This window comes from Oncorhynchus gorbuscha, linkage group LG03, assembly GCF_021184085.1.
Source record: "Oncorhynchus gorbuscha isolate QuinsamMale2020 ecotype Even-year linkage group LG03, OgorEven_v1.0, whole genome shotgun sequence".
Classification (NCBI taxonomy): domain Eukaryota; kingdom Metazoa; phylum Chordata; class Actinopteri; order Salmoniformes; family Salmonidae; genus Oncorhynchus; species Oncorhynchus gorbuscha.
Window position 1 is genome coordinate 48,614,211 of NC_060175.1, and position 21,395 is coordinate 48,635,605.

At 40.7% G+C, this 21,395-nt stretch overlaps 1 protein-coding gene across 1 annotated transcript; it reads left to right on the top strand.

Annotated features, from left to right (window-relative positions):
• Positions 1-8,319: 8,319 nt before the first annotated feature.
• LOC124031475 (protein FAM83D-like) lies at positions 8,320-13,419 on the top strand. Its single transcript, XM_046342743.1, is given in 5 exon segments — positions 8,320-8,976; positions 10,890-11,057; positions 11,312-11,436; positions 11,618-11,921; positions 11,923-13,419. Coding segments are annotated over 5 exon segments (1,794 nt in total). The 5' UTR covers positions 8,320-8,493; the 3' UTR covers positions 12,637-13,419.
• The last annotated feature ends 7,976 nt before the right edge of the window (positions 13,420-21,395 follow it).

Genomic DNA, 21,395 nt, shown 5'->3' on the forward strand with positions numbered 1-21,395 from the left:
ATCCTATTTCTATTTGCATTTTCCAGTTATACCGACTCTAGGTTCACAGAGCGACAATAAACTAACTTTACTGGTCCGTTAAATAAGGTACCTATATAACAAGCACTAGGCTCTTATAGTCTTTGGTTATACTAGTGCGTAAAAAAGAAAGCACATTTATGTGGCAATATGGGGACATTGCGTCCATCATTTGCATTTCGAGGTGATTGCCAAAACCACTGTTTCACATTTTGATTTCAATTCAGGAATACACAGACCTTGTCAATCACTTTAAAACATAAATGCTGGGTGTTATTTTAAATATTAAGAATCAATGTCATGATAAGTAAGCCAATTAGACTTGTTCTTGTAGTTTTATCATCATATAGCGTAGCCTGGCCTACAGTGTCACTCATAGGCCACTTGTGTGTGTAAAAAAAGAAGGCTCCATCCAGTATGTGGCATTGAGAGGCAAATGAGGCACATTGCGTTCATCATTTGAATTTCGAGGTGAATTATTATTTTTACTGTCAACAACACTAGAGTTTCATCTTTTGAATTTTCAGGCATAACCTATACTAATCTCGGTTAACCCATTTGTTCCCACGTTTTTCCCAGACATGCCACTGCAAATCTTATACTATTAGTAACCTTAACATGTATTGTCTTATATATATATATACATATATATTTAAAAGTATGTTTAAAAAATATATGTTTTATTATTGATGGGAACATAAAAAAAGAAGGCAGGTAGCCTAGTGATTAGAGCGTTGGACTAGTAACCAAAAGGTTGCTAAATCGAATCCCCGAGCTGACAAGGTAAAAATCTGCCGTTCTGCCCCTGAACAAGGCAGCTAACCCACTGTTCCTAGACCAGTTAACCCACTTTTCCTAGACACTGTTCCTAGGCTGTCCTTGAAAATAAGAATTTCTTCTTAACTGACTTTCCTAGTTGAATAAAGGTAAAATTAAGTGCTCTGCTTATAATACCATTTACAGACTTGTTTTCCTATTCCTCAGCCCCAATATCTATATACCTCAGCCCACTTTCCCACACACCTAAACCCAAATAATTACCTACACACCCCAGCCCTGTTACCCCCATGCCCTAACACCCACATTCCAATACCCTAATATTGATACACCCATCGCCGAGCCCTAAATGTAGCGTGTCCACCCGGTGAAAACTTTAGTGATGACATTTCCATATGTTATAAAATACATTTTACCAAGACAAATATGATTATTCATGTTCTGAATCGTTCAGTGGGGTCTTTCTCTGACATATCATTAACATTATATCCAAAAAGTCAGATTTCGTAACCTAATACATCTGATAATAGCCAAAGCACCAAACTTTGTTGACAGCGCTTAGCAGCTTTATCACAGAAACTTTTGAGGATTTTACATTTTGTGGTTGTCGCCTTCCACGTTGTGTCAGGGGGTCGCAAATAGCTAAATTAGCATGGCACGAGCTGAATTAAATGTAAAAGACTTTGAAAATGAAAAGCTTGAGGTAAGCTCAGTGCCCCGTTGACATTTCACTGAGTACACTTGTTTTGGTGAGAAGTCTTCGAAAAAGAACAGGAACTTAGCATTAATATGAACAACCTATACTAAAATATGAAAATACTACAAGTCATGTCTCTAAATCAATATCTATCTTACCTCTATATTGTTTTATGTCCTCTGGGTTTGAGAAGAAAAATTACAAGTTCAATAATAAGTCTGTCAGGAAGCCTTAATTCTCGCTCAGCATCCAGCCTAGCTGACACGATGCCATTTTCCTGATTTATGGACACATTTTTTCCTCTGGCCTCCATTGATTTAGTCACCCTGATTTTGAATATGCTACACGGGTAACAATTCCAATAAATTTGGAACGTATTATGATAGAGACATGAGATTTTACCCATTGATCAAAATATGCTTTTTTTTATTGGATAACCTACCAAATGCCCTATTTGTTACTCATAGACTCCAGTTCCTTTGCCAATATACCTCATCCCTGTTACTTGCCTATCTCATCCATGTTACCCACTTTCCTTATGGCTGTATTCCCCTAGTCACCAACTGTAGCCTATATCTAGCTATACACTGCACACCCCAACCCTGTTATTTACATATCTTAGTCTTGCAACTTCTGACTTGTATACTGTAATACTTTCATAGATAAACTCATAGTACAGTGCTATAACACATGTGCCCCTGCCCCATTCAATTTTTTAGTACCAGAGATTTGAATGGACAATAGAGGTTCATCCAGACCCACTACCCGTATGAGCCTTGTGTATCCCCACACCCCATTACTCATGTAAACCAAGTAAATCCATGGGCATACTCACATTAAACAGGTCTACCCCAGTGTCCAAGTCTCAACATTCATACAAACCAGGTCTACTCTTGTGACTATTCTGCAAAACTCACTTAAACCGGGTCTATCATTGTGCAACAAACAAACCTATTGACATAAAATGTTTGTTAAGTTATTACACTAATTCAGTGTATGGGTCTATACATGGCCAATTCCCACTGAAATAACAAAATATGACGTTTAACAGTCAAAATCACTGATTTAAACACATGTAAAGACTAATGAATAATGGTAAAATCCTCTAAGATGATATTGATCAAGTATATTCATAACCCAACTCAACTTCAATCTACTGAAAAATGAAATCATCTGCTGATGAAATATATATAATAAGTTAGAGCCAATGCATTTTCCCATTGGTCAAAAATGTGACCTCTAGGATATAGTCCTACCACAAGCATCATGGATTCAATGTATTGAAACTTAAAGGCACATACAGTAACAGTCACATGTTTGGACACACCTACTTTCTTCATGTGTACTATTTTCTACATTGTAGAATAATAATAAAGACATCAAAACTATGAAATAACGCATATGGAATCATGTAGTAACCATATATATACAAAATACTTATTTTCCAACATAATTTGCAAATACATTTATAAAAAATCCTACAATGTGATTTTCTGGATTTTTTTTCCATTTTGTCTGTCATAGTTAAAGTGTACCTATGATGAAAATTACAGGCCTCTCTCATGTTTCTAAGGGGGAGAACTTGCACAATTGGTGGCTGACTAAATACTTTTTTGCCCCAATGTATTTTATATTTGAGATTCTTCAAAATAGCCACCCTTTGCCTTGATGACAGATTTTCACACTCTTGGCATTCTCCAGCTTCATGAGGTAGTCACCTAGAATGCCTGGTAGCCTGGTTCCTCTCTAGGTTTCACCCTAGGTTTTGGCCTTTCTAGGGAGTTTTTCCTAGCCACCGTGCTTCTATACCTGCATTGCTAGCTGTTTGGTGTTTTAGCCTGGGTTTCTGGAGAGCACTTTGAGATATCAGCTGATGTACGAAGAGTTATATAAATACATTTGATTTGAATGCATTTAAATTAACAGGTGTGCCTTGTTAAAAGTTATTTTGTGGAATTTCTTTCCTTAATGCATTTGAACCAATCAGTTGTGTTGTGACAAGGTAGGAGTGGTATAGAGAAGATATCCCTATTTGGTAAAATACCAAGTCCATATTATGTCAAGAACAGCTCAAATAAATAAAGAGAAACGAAAGTGCATCATTACTTTAAGACATGAAGGTTAGTCAATCCGGAAAAGTTTCTTCAAGTGCAGTAGCAAAAACCATCACCCGCTATGATGAAACTGGCTCTCATGTGGACCGCCACAGGACAGGAAGACCCAGAGTTACCAGCCTCAGAAATTGCAGCCCAAAGAAATGCTTCACAGAGTTAAAGTAACAGACACATCTCAACATCAACTGTTCAGAGACTGCGTGAATCAGGCCTTCATGGTCAAATTTCTGCAAAGAAACCACTACTAAAGGTCACCAATAAGAAGAAGAGACTTGCTTGGGCCAAGAAACACAAGTAATGGATATTAGACCGGTGGAAATCTGTCCTTTGGTCTGATGAGTCCAAATGTGAAATTTTTGGTTCTAACCGCCGTGTCTTTGTGAGACGCAGAGTAGGTGAACGGATGATCTCCGCATGTGTGGTTCCCACCGTGAATCATGGAGAAGGAGGTGTGATGGTCCTTTGCTGGTGACACTGTCTGTGATTTATTTAGAATTCAAGGCACACTTAACCAGCATAGCTACCACAGCATTTTGCGATATGCCATTCCATGTGGTTTGCGCTTATATAATAATAATATAATAATAATAATATATGCCATTTAGCAGACGCTTTTATCCAAAGCGACTTACAGTCATGTGTGCATACATTCTACGTATGGGTGGTCCTGGGAATCGAACCCACTACCCTGGCGTTACAAGCACCATGCTCTACCAACTGAGCTACAGAAGGACCACTGAGCTACAGAAGGACCACTGAGCTACAGAAGGACCACCGCTTAGTGGAACTATAATTTGTTTGCAATAGGACTTTGACCCTAAACATATCTCCGGGCTGTGTAAGGGCTATATGACCAAGGAGAGTGATGGAGTGCTGCATTAGATGACCTGGCCCCCACAATCCCCCAACCTCAACCCATTTGAGATGGTTGGGGATGAATTGGAGTGAAGGAAAAGCAGCCAATTAGTGCTCAGTATATGTGGGAGCATATGTTGAGAGAATTTCAAGACTGTGCAAAACTGTCATCAAGGCAAAGGGTGGCTAATTTGAAGAATGTCAAATGTAAAATATATTTGGATTTGTTTAAAACTTTTTGGGTTATTACATGATTCCATATGTGTTATTTCATAGTTTTGATGTCTTCACTATTATTCTACAATGTAGACAATTGTAAAAAATAAAGAAAAACCCTTGAATGAGTAGGTGTGTCCAAACTTGACTGGTGCTGTATGTTAACTAGACCCTTTAAACATTATATTTACAAAGAAAATATTTTAACATTTCAACAATGTATTACATTTTTTAATCTGTTCAATATAGACCTCTGGTGCCAAATTCGTCTGTAAAAGTACACCTTGGAGGATATGCTTGTGGCCTTGTGACCATTTTGAGAAATCATATGCAACTCCTCTGGAACATACTAGATACCTTAATAATGCATAATAAATTACTTATAAGTACAACTTAACTTCTCTAGAGCCTGTAAAGTACAACAACAAAAATATTTCACTATTGTGACCGATGGGATTAAATGGGTAAACCCAAATCTCAAATCACACGTTGGCCTAATTTGTCAGATGCTTTACGTATAGTCTGTCCACAAGAGATTAAGGCTACACAGTCATGATCAGGGTGGCCACATGTCCCAGATTTTATCAACATATATTTTTTTTAATGGTTGATTTGCGCTGTATTTCAGTCAGACATTCCAACCTGTCTCGTTGCGCTTATGGAAAGAAATTATAAGGATGTGGTAGCCTAAATTGACTGGTGATAAACACTTCTCCAATCATTGTGGAGATCTGATATTCTGTGCAATGCAAGACAAGATGTAGGCCAATGTCATAGGCCTATCATCAACCAATCATATTTCTGAAATCCTTTTGGGCTAAATTCCAGCTAAACGTGGAGAGGACAGTTAGGCCCCACTAACAAAATGCATGCTTTTGACTAAGAGCTACAAAAGAAAGTAAATAGTGAGTGAGGCTCTCCATGCTCATTACTTGCTTATTCAACATGTTTTCTGCTACTTCGCTCAATTCCATTTTAAGTCTCCCTTCCTAGCAGTGGTGTTATAAAGTAGGCTACTTAAGTAAAAAATATGTTAAAGTAACCTGCTACACTGAACAAAAATATAAACGTAACATGTAAAGTATTGGTCCCATGTTTAATGAGTTAAAATAAAAATAAACAGAAATGTTCCATACGCACAAAAAGCTTATTTTTCAAAAATGTTGTGCACACAAGTTTATATCCCTGTTAGTGAGCATTTCTCCTTTGTCAATATAATGCATCCACCTGTCAGGCATGGCATATGAAGAAGGGGATTAAACAGCATGATCATTACACAGGTGCACCTTATGCTGGGGACAATAAAAGGCCACTTTAAAATGTGTAGTTTTGTCACACAACACAATGCCACCGTTTTGAGGGAGTGTGCAATTGGCATAATGACTGCAGGAATGCCCACCAGAGCTGTTGCCAGGGAATTGAATGTTAATTTCTCTACCATAAGCTACCAATGTCATTTTAGAGAATTTGGCAGTACGTCCAACCGGCATCACAACCGCAGACAACGTGTTAACACGCCAGCCCTGGACCTCCACATCTGGCTTCTTTACCTGTGGGATCCTCTGAGAGGGGAGTATGGGTGGTGCTGAGGAGTATTTCTGTCTGTAAAAAACGAACACTTTTATGGGGAAAAACTCATTCTGATTGGTTAGGCTTGGCTGCCAAATGGGTGTGTCTATGCCCTCCCAGCCCACCCATGGATGCATCCCTGCCCAGTCATGTGAAATCTGTAGATTAGGACCTAATAAATTCATTTCAATTGGCTGACTTCCTTATATGAACTGTAACTCAGTCAAATCTTTGACATTTTAAAGTTTAAATTTTTGTTCAGTATATTTAATTTGTTTTGGGGGGTATCTGTTCTTTACTTTACTACTTATATTTTTGATTACTAGAACTCCATTACATTCCTAAAGCAAATATTTACATTTTACTCGAAAATGGTCAGGCAGGACAGTAAATTGGTCAAATTCACACACCTAACAATATTCTGTATACATCTGGCCCTTCTTTGGACACTGTGTTAACAAACCTCCAAACAAGCTTCAATACCATACAACACTCCTTCTGTGGCCTACAACTGATTTTAAATGCTAGTAAAACTAAATGCATGCTCTTAAACCGATTGCTGCCCGCACCCGCCCGCCCGACTAGCATCACTACTCTGGACAGTTCTGACTTAGAATATGTGGACAACTACAAATACCTAGGTGTCTGGTTAGACTGTAAACTCACATTAAGCATCTCCAATCCAAAATTAAATCTAAAATTGGCTTCCTATTTCGCAACAATTCCTCCTTCATTCATGCTGCCAAACATACCCTCGTAAAACTGACTATCCTACCGATCATTGACTTCGGCAATGTCATTTACAAAATAGTCTCCAACACTCTACTCAGCAAATTGGATGTAGTGTATAACAGTGCCATCTGTTTTGTCACCAAAGCCCCATATACTACCCACCACTGCGACCTGTATGCTCTTGTTGGCTGGCCCTCGCTTCATATCCGTTGCCAAACCCACTGGCTCCAGGTCATCTATAAGTCTTTGCTAGGAAAAGCCCTGCGTTATCTCAGCTCACTGTTCACCATAGCAACACCCACCTGTAGCACACGCTCCAGCAGGTATATTTCACTGGTCATCCCAAAGCCAAAACCTGCTTTGGCCGCCTTTTCTTCCAGTTCTCTGCTGCCAATGACTGGAACGGATTGCAATAGTCACTGAAGCTGGAGACTTATATCTCCCTCTCTAACTTTAAGCATCAGCTGTCAGAGCTGTCCCTGTACACAGCCCATCTTTAAATAGCACAGCCAACATCCCCATATTGTTATTTTTTTGTTGTTGCTCTTTTGCACCCCAGTATCTCTACTTGCACCCCAGTATCTCTACTTGCACATCTATCACTCCAGTGTTAACACTAAATTGTAATTATTTCGCCTCTATGGCCTATTTACTGCCTTACCTCCCTAATCTTACTACATTTGCACACACTGTACATATATATTTTTGTATTGTGTTATTGACTGTATGTTTGTTTATCCCATGTGTAACTCTGTTGTTGTTTTTGTCGCACTGCTTTGCTTTATCTTGTCCAGGTCAAAGTTGCAAATGAGAACTTGTTCTCAACTGGGCCTACCTGGTTAAATAAAGGTGAAATAAAATAAATAAAAAATAATGCATCCTAAAACATTATTCATGTAGACTACACTGTCTCGCGAATATCCCGCCTAAATCGCCCTGTTGTCCCGCATTTGGGTATTTTAAATGTGGTCTCCCTAGACATGATCAATTACTTGATAACACAACCAACTAACATAACTTGATAGCACACATGGTTAACAGCGGTAATGATTACCTGGTTTAATTTTAAAAACTGAAAACGTCAATGTCATGGTAAGTTCAGCCAAATAGGCTTTTGCTTATTTCTTTTAACATCCATATGATATACAGTACTTTAGGGCAGGCCTACCTATAGGCCGTCGTGTCAAAATATAGCCTGCAATATACTACGGTAGTCCGGGAATTTGGGGTCGTGATTTGAAAGTGGATACTGGGATACTGGGGTTTGTTTGGCTTCAAATTCAAACTGCTGGCCAATGAGCGAGCGCGTTTAGCAGAGCGCTCTAAAGCGCAGGCCTGTGTACACAAGTCTGGTTGCACAACTTTCGAGTAACCAATGCCTACTACGGATGGGCCGGAACTGAGTTCAACGCAAAATACGCAAAATACAAATGTGCTTTTTCTGGCTACATTGTTCCACACGTATAGGAGGATCCCTTAATTGAATGGTTACTGCATATTCTAAATAGTAACATTATGGCTCAATCGCAATGTTTGGACGATTCACCTGGAAGGTGGCCGTCAACAAGACAGGGAAATTATTTGAATATACAGGAGTTGTACAACGAAAAGCACCGATTAGCGTTAGAGGAGCTTATTTCAGGTGGAGTTGATTCCTTTCTGGATTTTCTAAAAAAAGAACAAATTCCGAACTTTCTCTCAGATGACGAGATCAAACAGATTGGCAGTGCTGCGGCGGTCCCACGCTGTGCGTCCCTTCAGGGTGAAGACGTGATCATTGAGCAGTCGGTAAGTAGCTCCATGGACTGCTCCTCGGTGACTTACTTCCCAGAGGTCTCAGACGTGGAACCACCGCTGTTGGAAATCGGCTGGCCCGCCTTTACATCGGGCTCTTACCGAGGAGTCACTCGCGCTGTCGCACACTTCCAACCCAGCTATGGGGAATGCATCTATAGTTGTAAGGAAGCTGCGAGAAGAATGATAAAAAGTGCCAAGGAGGTAATAAATGAACAAAATATTAAAATGGTCACCAATAGGCATACCACGTGTTGAGTTTTATGTGTGTTGTTTAGTGATACATATTAATGGTATAGGCATGTATGGAAGGACCCATTTTGTATTTGCCTGAATTTGGCACACCTCCAATGTAAAATTCAAACCAGCCATGCAGGGCCGACTCTAGCCTTTTATGGGCCATCCTAAGCGAGATTTGGTTTAGATAGTTGGCTAGTCTTATTTACCAATCTAAACATTGTTAGCTGACATGGCTAATTGAGTGACTGACATAACAATCGAGAAATTGCTGAGAAACAATCACATTTCAAGCTTTCACATTGTGTGTTCAACTATTGTGACTCACAACAGTAAGTTGAGACCCTGACTGGATTTCTCAGTTTTAAAGCAAGTTTTTTGCAGTTCTACACATTGTACAATGGGACAGAGAACATTTGAAAATATTCTACTCATTTTGGGGTGGAGAAACATTTATGTTTTAAAGTTGTTGGCAATTCCACACATTTTGCATTGACTTATGCCATGTTAATGATATCTTAGTAAGAGTGACTAACAAAATCAATGCCATGCACCCTGGAGGTCAGAGGTCACCTTGGCATGAAACCGGTGGTATTCGGCCATGTTTACTACAAGGTTAGATAGTAGGCTAGACTAATTTGCCAATCTAAAAATTGTTAGCTGACGCCTATGTTTGGTTTGGGCTAAATCGAGTCCGGTCCAAAAAAAAACATCTGTGGTCATTGAAATCAAGGCCAGAACGGACGGATCAAATTTGTATGTCTTTACAACATCCCTGGACGTTGGAGTCGGACGGTGCTCCCTGGGTGATTGACAAGGTCTCGTATATAAATATTTGTGAGGTCTGGATGAACCTTTATATGGTTTGATGTTCAGCTTCTCAAAAGCATAGTTTTTCTTTCTCCTTTATAATTCACAGATTCTTATAGAAAACGATATTACCCATTTTGAAGAGCAGTAGATACTTGCTCATAAAGGTCAGACAAAAGAAAGAACCCCATTAATGTTAGTCACATGTTCAAACTCAATACATTTCTGGATATGTTGGAACTGTCAGTTTGATGCAGTTTCCTTACCATCCTGATGAGTTGACGTTCCAGAAAAGAGAATGAAGAAAAGGCTCCAAACTACCAAGTATGTGGTTCAGAGGAGCACCTACAGTAATAGTACATCAATGAATGTGTCTGAACATGCTTTTCACAATGTTTGTGTGCTCTTTTTTTAATGCTTAGCCTTGGGTGTTGATCTGCCTATGCGTGCAGGTGCGCTGTAGGTAGGTTTACAGCTAAAGTGGAGAACTCAGGTTTGAGTTGCAGTAAATTGAATGTCTCTGCTTCAGGCCTTATAGTTGCGCAGCATCAGTTTGAGAATAACAATTTAGAAAATGCCCCAAAAGGCCCTTGATCTGTACGCCATTGAGTTATTATTCTTGAGAGGGCACTAGAAAATACAATTTTATCAAGAAATGCTAACATCGTTGCAACAATTTTCTAACCTGCTTCTGGAGAACATGAGGTCAGACATCAGCAGGATTTCTAAAAGCACCTCACAATGAGCCTGATTGTCCCTGTCAGAGAAACTCATTTGTTTGCTGACCAAGCATTTACATATGATTGCAATGGCAACAGACCACAGTTGACTGCAAGCGAGGATCATTTAAGTACACATGACAGAGAAAGTGTGGCCAATAAAGGAGTTGGCTCAGTGTTTTTTTTCCTTAATGGTTGATTAAGACCTGGTTTTTGGGCACCAGCAGGTATAAGAGCCCATTCAGAGTGACCCTGACTCACAAATAGTAAGTCAGAAGAGCAGCCTCTCTAAAATTGTAAACTGGACCTGAATGGTGCTTTGACTAACCAATGATTGATGTACCATTACAGGTGATTGCCATAGTGACAGACTCTCTGACAGACCTGGACATATTCAAGGATCTTCAAGAGGCGTGCACGCGGCACAGAGTTCCAGTCTACATCCTGCTGGAACACTCCTGTGTGCCTGCATTCCTCAAAATGTGCAACAACATCAATGTGCGCCTGGACGAGCTTCTGGTATGTGGGTGTGATGACTCCACCTTTGTGTCGTATCTCCGATAAGCCATGATTACAGTTTCAATACATACCTAGTTCAGTAAAGGTTCAATAAAATGAAACTGATGGTCATATAATGCATTGTTTTCATGATCAATGGAAACATGGTTTGTTTATGACTTACTTAGTAGCATGATCATGCTGTCTGCATGTTTTATAAGTGACCAGTGACTGGCTTGTATTTCATACTGTTTTTGTTTCATTCCTCATTAAAGCAAATGCGAGTGAGGACCATAACTGGTGGTACGTACTTCATGAGATCAGGGGCCAAGATTACTGGAAAGGTACATGAACGGTTCATGTTGATTGATGGGAACCGAGTGGCTACAGGCTCCTACAGGTAAAGACTTCCTGCTTTACTAACAAGGCATTATACAGTATAGCATTGAAAAACGTCCCAAGCAATAAAACATTACTAAATACTTTCCCCTTGTATGAATCAAGCTACTGTAAGTGATGTAGCCATCCTTATTTGACTGAAATGGGGTATACAACTGTAAAGCATTTTGGTTAATTCTTAGGTTCAATTGGACTGATGGTAAACTAAACAGCAGCAACCTGATTGAGTTGTCAGGCCAGATCACTGAGAACTTTGATGAGGAGTTCCGCATCCTGTATGCCCAGTCCATGCCTGTTATTACCAGGGGCCCAGCCAGTGCCCGAATCAGTGGCATCTACGACCACCTGCTCATCAAACTCCCCGTCACGTCATCCCCTCAGCCGGCCAGAGAAAGGCCCCCAGTCGAGTCTGTCTGTCTGGAAGTATTGGACAAAATTGTCTGTCTGACCAGCACACCTAGCCGGGCCCAGGCTGTGGCAGTGCTGCCCCCCCAGAGAGGACACTGGGGCGAGGGGCCGTAAGAGCAGCCCGGTCTCAGACTCCTCCACCATAGGGGAAGACTGGATGGAGCAGCAGCACATGCAGGAGATCCTGTCTGGAAGTGCTGCCCAGTGCCTGCCTACAGGTGACCCTGCCACTGTTACAGCAGCAGTGGATGTGCTGGTCACACCCCTCGTCACTCCTTGTCATGTCTCCACCCAGACCAGCTTCACCACGGTGGACATTGGAGTGCAGACAGATCTGACTCAGTACACTAACCTTCTCTCCCCCAACAAGGCTACAGTTACCCACTTTGCCACCACCAATAACCAGACCGACAACATCCAGAATGAAGCTGCCTCCTCAGATTCCATCTCTACCTCCCCCAGGCAGCACCTCGCCCCCCATGGTGTGGACCGTCGCACTGCAATCCGTCACTGTACCTCGCCCCCCGATGGGAACCTGAGGGAGTGCTTCCACAAGCTGACCAAAGAGCGTCAGTATCACTACTCCAACATCCGCTCCAAGCTGGAGCACATGGGGACCATGCTGTCCCACCGCCGTGAGCTAGTAGACCTCACCAACATGGCCCTGGGGCCCGGGCTGCATAGAGCATGCAAGTCCCAGAAAGAATGGGAACAGAGACAGGGGCATAACCCTGGCCTGCTGATGGACTGTGTGGGCATGGACACTTGGCCAAGGGCCAGATGTTTACAATAAAATAACTTATTGAGCTGCAGGGCCTTGGAGATGATGGGTGTTGTGGAAAGGGTTCTGTGTTTCGTAGGTATACACTACCTGAAACAAATGGGTTTAAAGGGCAATATGAAATATTTGAGGCTTATTCTTCCTTAGTCTTAAGATTTTGAAAGTACACTACATGGCCAGAAGGATGTGGACACCCCTTCAAATTGGTGGATTCGGCTATTTCAGCCACACCCGTTGCTGACAGGTTAATGAAATCTAGCACACAGCCAAGCAACCTCCATAGACAAACATTGGCAGTAGAATGGCCCATCCTCAAGAGATCAGTGACTTTCACCACCTTCGCCACCTTTCCAACAAGTAATTTCATTACATGTCTGCCCTGCTATAGCTGCTCCAGTAAACTGAAAGTGCTGTTATTGTGAAGTGGAAACGTCTAGAAACAACAATGGCTCAGCCGTAAAAGTGGTTGGCCACACAAGCTCGCAGAACGGGACCGTAGAGTGCTGAAGCCCGTTGCATGTAAAAATCTGTTGCAACACTCACTACCGAGTTCCAAACTGCCTCTGGAAGCAACGCCAGCACAAGAACTGTTCATTGGGAGCTTCATGAAATGGGTTTCCATGGCCGAGCAGTCACACACAAGATTACCATGCACAATTCCAAGCATTGTCTGGAGTGGTGTAAAGCTCACAAATCTGGGTTTGGAGTACACTACCTGCATGAGTGCATAGTGCCAACTGTAAAGTTTGGTGGATGAGGAATAATGGTCTGGGGCTGTTTTTCATGGTTTGGGCTAGGCCCCTTAGTTCAAGTGAAGAGAAATCTTACGCAACAGCATACAATGACATTCTAGATGATTCTGTACTTCCAACTTTGTGGCAACAAAGTGGGGAAGGCCCTTTCCTGTTTCAGCATGACAATGCTCCCATGCACAAGGGGTGGTCCATACAGAAATGGTTTGATAAGATCCGTGTGGACGAACTTGACTGGCCTGCACAGAGTCCTGACCTCAACCCCATTGAACACCTTTGTGATGAATTGGAATGGCGACTGCGAGCCAGGCCTAGCTGCCCAACGTCAGTGCCTGACCTCACTAATGCTCTTGTGGCTGGATGGAAGCAAGTCCCCGCAGTAATGATCCAACATCTAATGAAAAGCCTTCCCTGAAGAGTGGAGGCTGTTATAGCAGTAAAGGGGGACCAACACCATATTGAAGCCCATGATTTTGGAATGAGAGAGTCTACGAGCATGTGTCCACATACTTTTGGATATGTAGAGTATGTGTTATTGTGATGCAGCCTTCTTCCTCTTGTTATTTACAACCTGTCCCCTTTCTTTCAACCCTGTTTGAACATGACTACTAGAAATTGACATGAAATGGCAAGAGATCGGCCACAGATAGACTGTCATTTTCCTTGTCCATTTTTGCCACGAAATGGTACGTTTTTAAGCATGGACATTGTGCAATAAGACACAATCTGTATAGTTTTTATGAAAATATTTTATTGAACCAAGATTGTCCAATGATTTATTTGAGAAACGCTACAATTCATAAATTGATATTTTATGACAATTTTAAGTGAGCCATTTTGTCTGCTGTAACTAAACTTAATTATGCTGGATACTAACATGCAGTCGAACTTAACCTGAGTACTGAGAAAGTATAGGTTTTATGATATCGATTGATGTACTTCATTGCTGACACAAATGGAAATAAAGGAGTATTTATATTATCTGCTTTCAGTCATCACTTTTCTTAATACTTTTACACTGTCCCATCCCCATAATGAGTACTTCAAACCAGTGACCATGTGTCCTTAAACCCAATTCTTAATGCTGCTTTTCATGAAATTGCTGATCATTATATTATGCGACGTGATCACTGTGGAAATGAACCAACAAGTGACCGTGGAATCACTTACATTTTTATGAATAATCATGTTGAGGGCAAAAGCACTTTAAGTCTCGTTCATCAGAATATTGTGTTTACGTAGTTATTTTATTGATTGATTGCTATACAATATCTATTAGCCATTGTGTGGTGGTTGGGTGTATTGGCACCCTCTGCCACTGGTCTCAATTTAACAGCTGGGTGTGGTGTGGGCCACTTTGCATGGGGTAGACATTCATCCAGCAAATATTTTCAGAGTATATGTCAAGGGAAGCTAAGCAACAGCACAAATGAAGTAATGACACAATAACAATACAGGTATTACACTAGTGTATGTCCAATATTACATCATATGTATAAGGCCTTGTACTATACTGCCATAGGTCAGAGTGCCATTTGGATTTGGCAGGAACATGTTGTTTTTTCTCATCTGAGCACAAAGGTCCTGAGATGATCGAGCCAAGATCTTGGCTCCTTTAAAAAAAATGCCGCCCTCAAATGTGTTACTCTGAGTTTTTGTGTGAGTAATATTTAGCCACATTCAGGATGGACACCGTGACGGGCACTATGGGTTAAACTGTGTCCCAATAAACCAGTTTATTGTTTGGGATTTCCCATTTATTTGTAGATAATTTGGATATAGTTTAGGCAATTTTACAAAAGGAATACATTGGATGGCGTAGAGTTACCTACAAGTATGATAACACCCCTTCATTATTTTGCGAACTGTGGCAAACATTATCACTGTAGGCCTATTGCCTCATAACTAGAATCTCCATAAAATATGACTGTATTATTGCGGTAATAACAATGAAAAAGACATTAACAGCAAAAAATCAGTTTGTATTTTGTTTACTTAGAAGCCAGCAGGCTCAATTTACTTTCCCAAAGTAAGGCAGCCATTTTACCAACTCACTTTCAGACTTGTATATTCATCCCCCACAGGGCAGCATATCAGAACCCACTCTATTAATTTATGCAAATGGTCCCAACCTAAGGGATTTGATCTGTGAGTAAATGCACTGGGTGTATTGTGAGAGAAATACACGAGATTCTAATTGGGTGCTGTAAGACAACCAATGTGTTTGTAATGAAAAAAGTGGCAGGGGCTCCATAGCGTAGTGCTCGTTGCCTTTTAGGTTTTTACTCATTTGTAAATAGCATCTTCATGGCAAGATGGCGCCGATAGACATGGTCGCCCTGTTCATGGCTCCTAAGCAACTTTGCAGTATTTGTTTTAGAGTGTGTGTGTGTGTTATTTCTCACATTATTAGCTCAGAAGTCTTTTCCATTAATACATACAGCCGGAAATAACATTTTAAGAAACATTTCTCTACACCCGCAATAACATCTGCTAAATATGTATATGGTACCAATAACATTTGATTTGATTTGCATATCCTGCTACACAGTGACAGTATGAATGAAATGTATATCATTTAGTCTATAATTGAATTACTTCTCAATTGCAAGTATATCCTATTTTCAAAGACTGATAGGCTGCTATTATAATAATTTGTTTGTTTTAGTACTTTGACAGGAAAGACAGGCATTCATAGATTGAAATTAACAGTAGGGTGTGAACTGGCTCTTGATAAGCAATTCAGGTAGTGAAAGCCAGTCTCTTCACAGTTCAAATCAAAATTGATTTGTCACATGTATCGAATACAACAGGTAGACTTTACCGTGGAATGCTAGTTTACGAGCCCTTCCCAACAATGCAGTTCTAAAATAGAATCATTTAAAAAATAGTAACACGAGGAAAAAAATTGAGCTACAGTGCCTTGCGAAAGTATTCGGCCCCCTTGAACTTTGCGACCTTTTCCGACATTTCAGGCTTCAAACATAAAGATATAAAACTGTATTTTTTTGTGAAGAATCAACAACAAGTGGGACACAATCATGAAGTGGAATGACATTTATTGGATATTTCAAACTTTTTTAACAAATCAAAAACTGAAAAATTGGGCGTGCAAAATTATTCAGCCCCCTTAAGTTAATACTTTGTAGCGCCACCTTTTGCTGCGATTACAGCTGTAAGTCGCTTGGGGTATGTCTATCAGTTTTGCACATCAAGAGACTGAAATTTTTGCCCATTCCTCCTTGCAAAACAGCTCGAGCTCAGTGAGGTTGGATGGAGAGCATTTGTGAACAGCAGTTTTCAGTTCTTTCCACAGATTCTCGATTGGATTCAAGTCTGGACTTTGACTTGGCCATTCTAACACCTGGATATGTTTATTTTTGAACCATTCCATTGTAGATTTTGCTTTGTGTTTTGGATCATTGTCTTGTTGGAAGACAAATCTCCGTCCCAGTCTCAGGTATTTTGCAGACTCCATCAGGTTTTCTTACAGAATGGTCCTGTATTTAGCTCCATCCATCTTCCCATCAATTTTAACCATCTTCCCTGTCCCTGCTGAAGAAAAGCAGGCCCAAACCATGATGCTGCCACCACCATGTTTGACAGTGGGGATGGTGTGTTCAGGGTAATGAGCTGTGTTGCTTTTACGCCAAACATAACGTTTTGCATTGTTGCCAAAAAGTTACATTTTGGTTTCATCTGACCAGAGCACCTTCTTCTACATGTTTGGTGTGTCTCCCAGGTGGCTTGTGGCAAACTTTAAACGACACTTTTTATGGATATCTTTAAGAAATGGCTTTCTTTTTGCCACTTCCATAAAGGCCAGATTTGTGCAATATACAACTGATTGTTGTCCTATGGACAGAGTCTCCCACCTCAGCTGTAGATCTCTGCAGTTCATCCAGAGTGATCATGGGCCTCTTGGCTGCATCTCTGATCAGTCTTCTCCTAGTATGAGCTGAAAGTTTAGAGGGACGGCCAGGTCTTAGTAGATTTGCAGTGGTCTGATACTCCTTCCATTTCAATATTATCGCTTGCACAGTGCTCCTTGGGATGTTTAAAGCTTGGGAAATCTTTTTGTATCCAAATCCGACTTTAAACTTCTTCACAACAGTATCTCGGACCTGCCTTGTGTGTTCCTTGTTCTTCATGATGCTCTCTGCGCTTTTAACGGACCTCTGAGACTATCACAGTGCAGGTGCATTTATACGGAGACTTGATTACACACAGGTGGATTGTATTTACATCATTAGTCATTTAGGTCAACATTGGATCATTCAGAGATCCTCACTGAACTTCTGGAGAGAGTTTGCTGCACTGAAAGTAAAGGGGCTGAATAATTTTGCACGCCCAATTTTTCAGTTTTTGATTGGTTAAAGTTTGAAATATCCAATAAATGTCGTTCCACTTCATGATTGTGTCCCACTTGTTGTTGATTCTTCACAAAAAAAATACAATTTTATATCTTTATGTTTGAAGCCTGAAATGTGGCAAAAGGTCGCAAAGTTCAAGGGGGCCGAATACTTTCGCAAGGCACTGTATATACAGAGAATTCCAGTCGCAGATCAATGTGCAGGGGTACAAGGTGTTTGAGGGACATGCAGTATGTCCATGAAGGCAGGGAAAAGTGACTAGGCATCAGGATAGATAATAATAAAAGTAAAATAGAGAACAGAGTAGCAGCAGCATATGATTGATGAGTGTAAAAGTGTGTATGTGTATTTGTGTTGTCGGTGTGTGTGTGTGCAGTGTCTGTGTGTATATATAGTGTGCTGTATGTGCCATTCAGAAGGTGAATGGGCAAGACAAAATATTTAAGTTACTTTGAACGAGGTAGGTGCCAGATACACTGGTTTGTGTCAAGAACTGCAACGCTGCTGGGTTTTTCATGCTCCACAGTTTCCTGTGCGTATCAAGAATGGTCCGCCACTCAAAGGACTTCCAGCCAACTTGACACAACTGCAGAAAGCATTCCTGTGGAACGCCTTTGACACCTAGTTAGAGTCCATGCCCTGACAAATTGAGGCTGTTCTGAGGGCAAAAGGGGGTGCAACTCAATATTAGGAAGGTGTTTGTCATGTTTTGTACACACTGTGTATAGTCTTGTGAGTGTGCATAAAGTCAGTGCAAGATAGAGTTAGTGCAGATAGTCTGGGTAACCATTTCATGAACTATTTCGCAGTCTAATGAATATTTTGCAGTCTTATGGCTTGGGGGTAGAAGTTGTGACTGTCTCAAAGTTTGACCATGTTCAATCAAAGCATTCATTATGAACTACTATAATGATCTACTATCATTTCTAAGTTACTAATGACTAAAACCAAGAGTGAGAGCTGTCTGAAATAGGTATCGTGTGGGGTTAAAGGGATCTTCCTAATGGTTCATTTCATCAACAGTACCGTGTCTCTGCCACCAGAGAGAGCTCTAGCCTTGTTTATATCAACATTACATACTGTATGTTGTGGTCTATTGTGTCTGTCTCCAATTTGTCTAAAAACTCGAGGACCGTTTCTTTTGTCTGGTTACCACAACAGTCCATTGATACATGCATTTTCAGAATGACCAGCTACTGTAGTAATTTATTCCGATGGAGAAAAACACTGCAATTTGTACACAATCATTGGATCTTAACTTCTTTCTAAAATGACAGATTTTTTAAATCTCAGGTAAATGACAATTAGAGTCCTTTTACATGTCCTCTTTAGGTAATTTCTCTAATCCCAGGAGGGCAGAATATTTCCTGGTGCATGCTGGGTAATGTCATTTTGGCTGTTATAGTGTCTGACGGAAGGTGTAACGTTGTGTCCCGACACAAATTGAATTAAAATATAATCCCATTTGTAACTAAAAGTATACCATTGTCTATTACCTTGAATCACAATTATGTAAATGAGAATTAACATTGTGCTCATCTTTTTTTTGAAAGCAACATCTCAATCTCCTGTATAATCACTGTTTTCAATCTATAACTGAGGCAGACATGATGCATGCATGCCAGGCATACTAATGCTTTGTGAATGAACCTTTTTGTGTCCGATAGGTCACAATTCTTCATTTCTGGTTTCATTGGTCAGATAAGGTGCACAGTGTGTGTGCTAGGGAATTCCTCTCACTCATAACATCAACAGTGTAAGTTCACACACTCTTTTGCAGGAATCTTTAGTAATAAGAAAAGTTCCCTTGTCTTTTACTTTGTCAAGTATCTCAGTACCAACCCCACCCTGTCCTCCCCCCACTGATCTCTTATTGAACAGCAATGATGGGGGTGAGACAGACAGTAACAGCCATCCCCATTGATTATTGGATTGGTTTCCATCTCCCTGTAGATGTATATACGCTCCCTTGGTGCCTGGGTGCTGAGGTATTAGCTGCTCTTCTCTCTGTCGTCTAAGTCACACATTTGCAATGACATTCATTAGAGGGGGATTTGAAGAGAGCACAGCAAGGTATGTACACTCATCCTCTGTGCCATTTTACTCAAACTGTTTTAATACCCATTTCAAATTTGGGGTTTATACTGTAAACCTAAATTAAGGCAGTTGTGGCGACCAGAAACTATCTGGTTTACCCTGCTTGCGTAATGTTTATTTAATTTGACAGACATAAAATGGCTCTCCTGATGGCCAAAGTAAACCTCACAATTACCCTGAACACTTTTGATGAGATTCGCTGTTGATTGCTTGACCTCTAGTTGGCCAGACTGTGAGCTACAGTATGGACATTCCCACAGGCATCACTCTTGTGTATTTTGCAATTGCCACTGAATTTCATCTGTATTTTTACTGCATGTTTAACCAATTATCCCTCTCTCTCTCTCTCTCTACACACATACACACACACACACACACACTCTTTCTCTCTCTTTCTTTCTTTCTTATCTGGTATCAGCCTGAATAACTTGGTCTAAGCATTATATTTCAGAAGGCTACTAACTGTTAAAACACCCTGACATATAAACACTGATAAAAACCTGCTCAGTTGGCTGAATCCTGCTTTGTTTAACTGTCCCCTGTCACGATTAATCCTGTTTGTAATGCCATCTCTGCTTTGTTTTCCATGAGGGAGTGCAAGGGCGAGTCATTGCCCTGGAGAGGGAGTGTTCTGCCTTGGGCTCCAAAACATAGATAATAAATGTTCAAGTCATTGGAAAATGAAGCGAGCCTAAAGCATGTAGTCAGGTTTAATGTTGTCGTTCTATGGTTGTTTGCGATGGGTGAGTAAGATAGAGTGGCATGTATTGTGGTTCAGATGCATGAAATGTTGTCACTTCCTGGTCTCAAATGCTGATGACACACTATAGTAACGCAGGCGGATGGGATTGTTGATAGACTCTCTGTGCTAACTGCATGCTCTGCATTTACACACTGTCCAACAACAGCATGACTGCTATTTTTAGACCAGCTGCTCCTCTGCAGCACCCTTTAATCAGCTATTCACCAATGATTTATAGTAAGAGCCTACGTGAAACAGCTGTAGTGTTGGGAAAACCATACGTAGGCTTATATTTTACATATTTTGAAGTTACTACATTTTTATTTGTAATTAGGTACAGTAAGCACCAGGAGAATGCCCGCTAAAGTGGCAACGGTTGTAATGTTTCTGTTGTCCTTGCTGTCGTGGAAGTGCTGGGTCTGGTTCTGCAGATACACACTTGCTGACAGGGAACAACTATGTTTGAGACCTCTAAAACCTGGCATAGGATGTCACACAGTCAGAGTAATGGTGAGTCAACCTGGCCAACAGTACCTTGACCCAACCCGAGTCACACACTTCTGGTCATTCCATGGAATCCCACAGACAAGGCCTTGCACAAAGAGACATGAGTCAGTTAGTTAGTAACACTCACTAGGACAGCACATTTTATTGTAACAAAGATGAACTAGAACAATATTTAAACATGCCATCTGTTTGTGTCAACCTCCACACTGGGCAAAACTAGCTGAATCAATGTTGTTTACACATCATTTAAACCCATAAATGTATTATGATGATGTTGAATCAACCATTTTTGGACCTGCA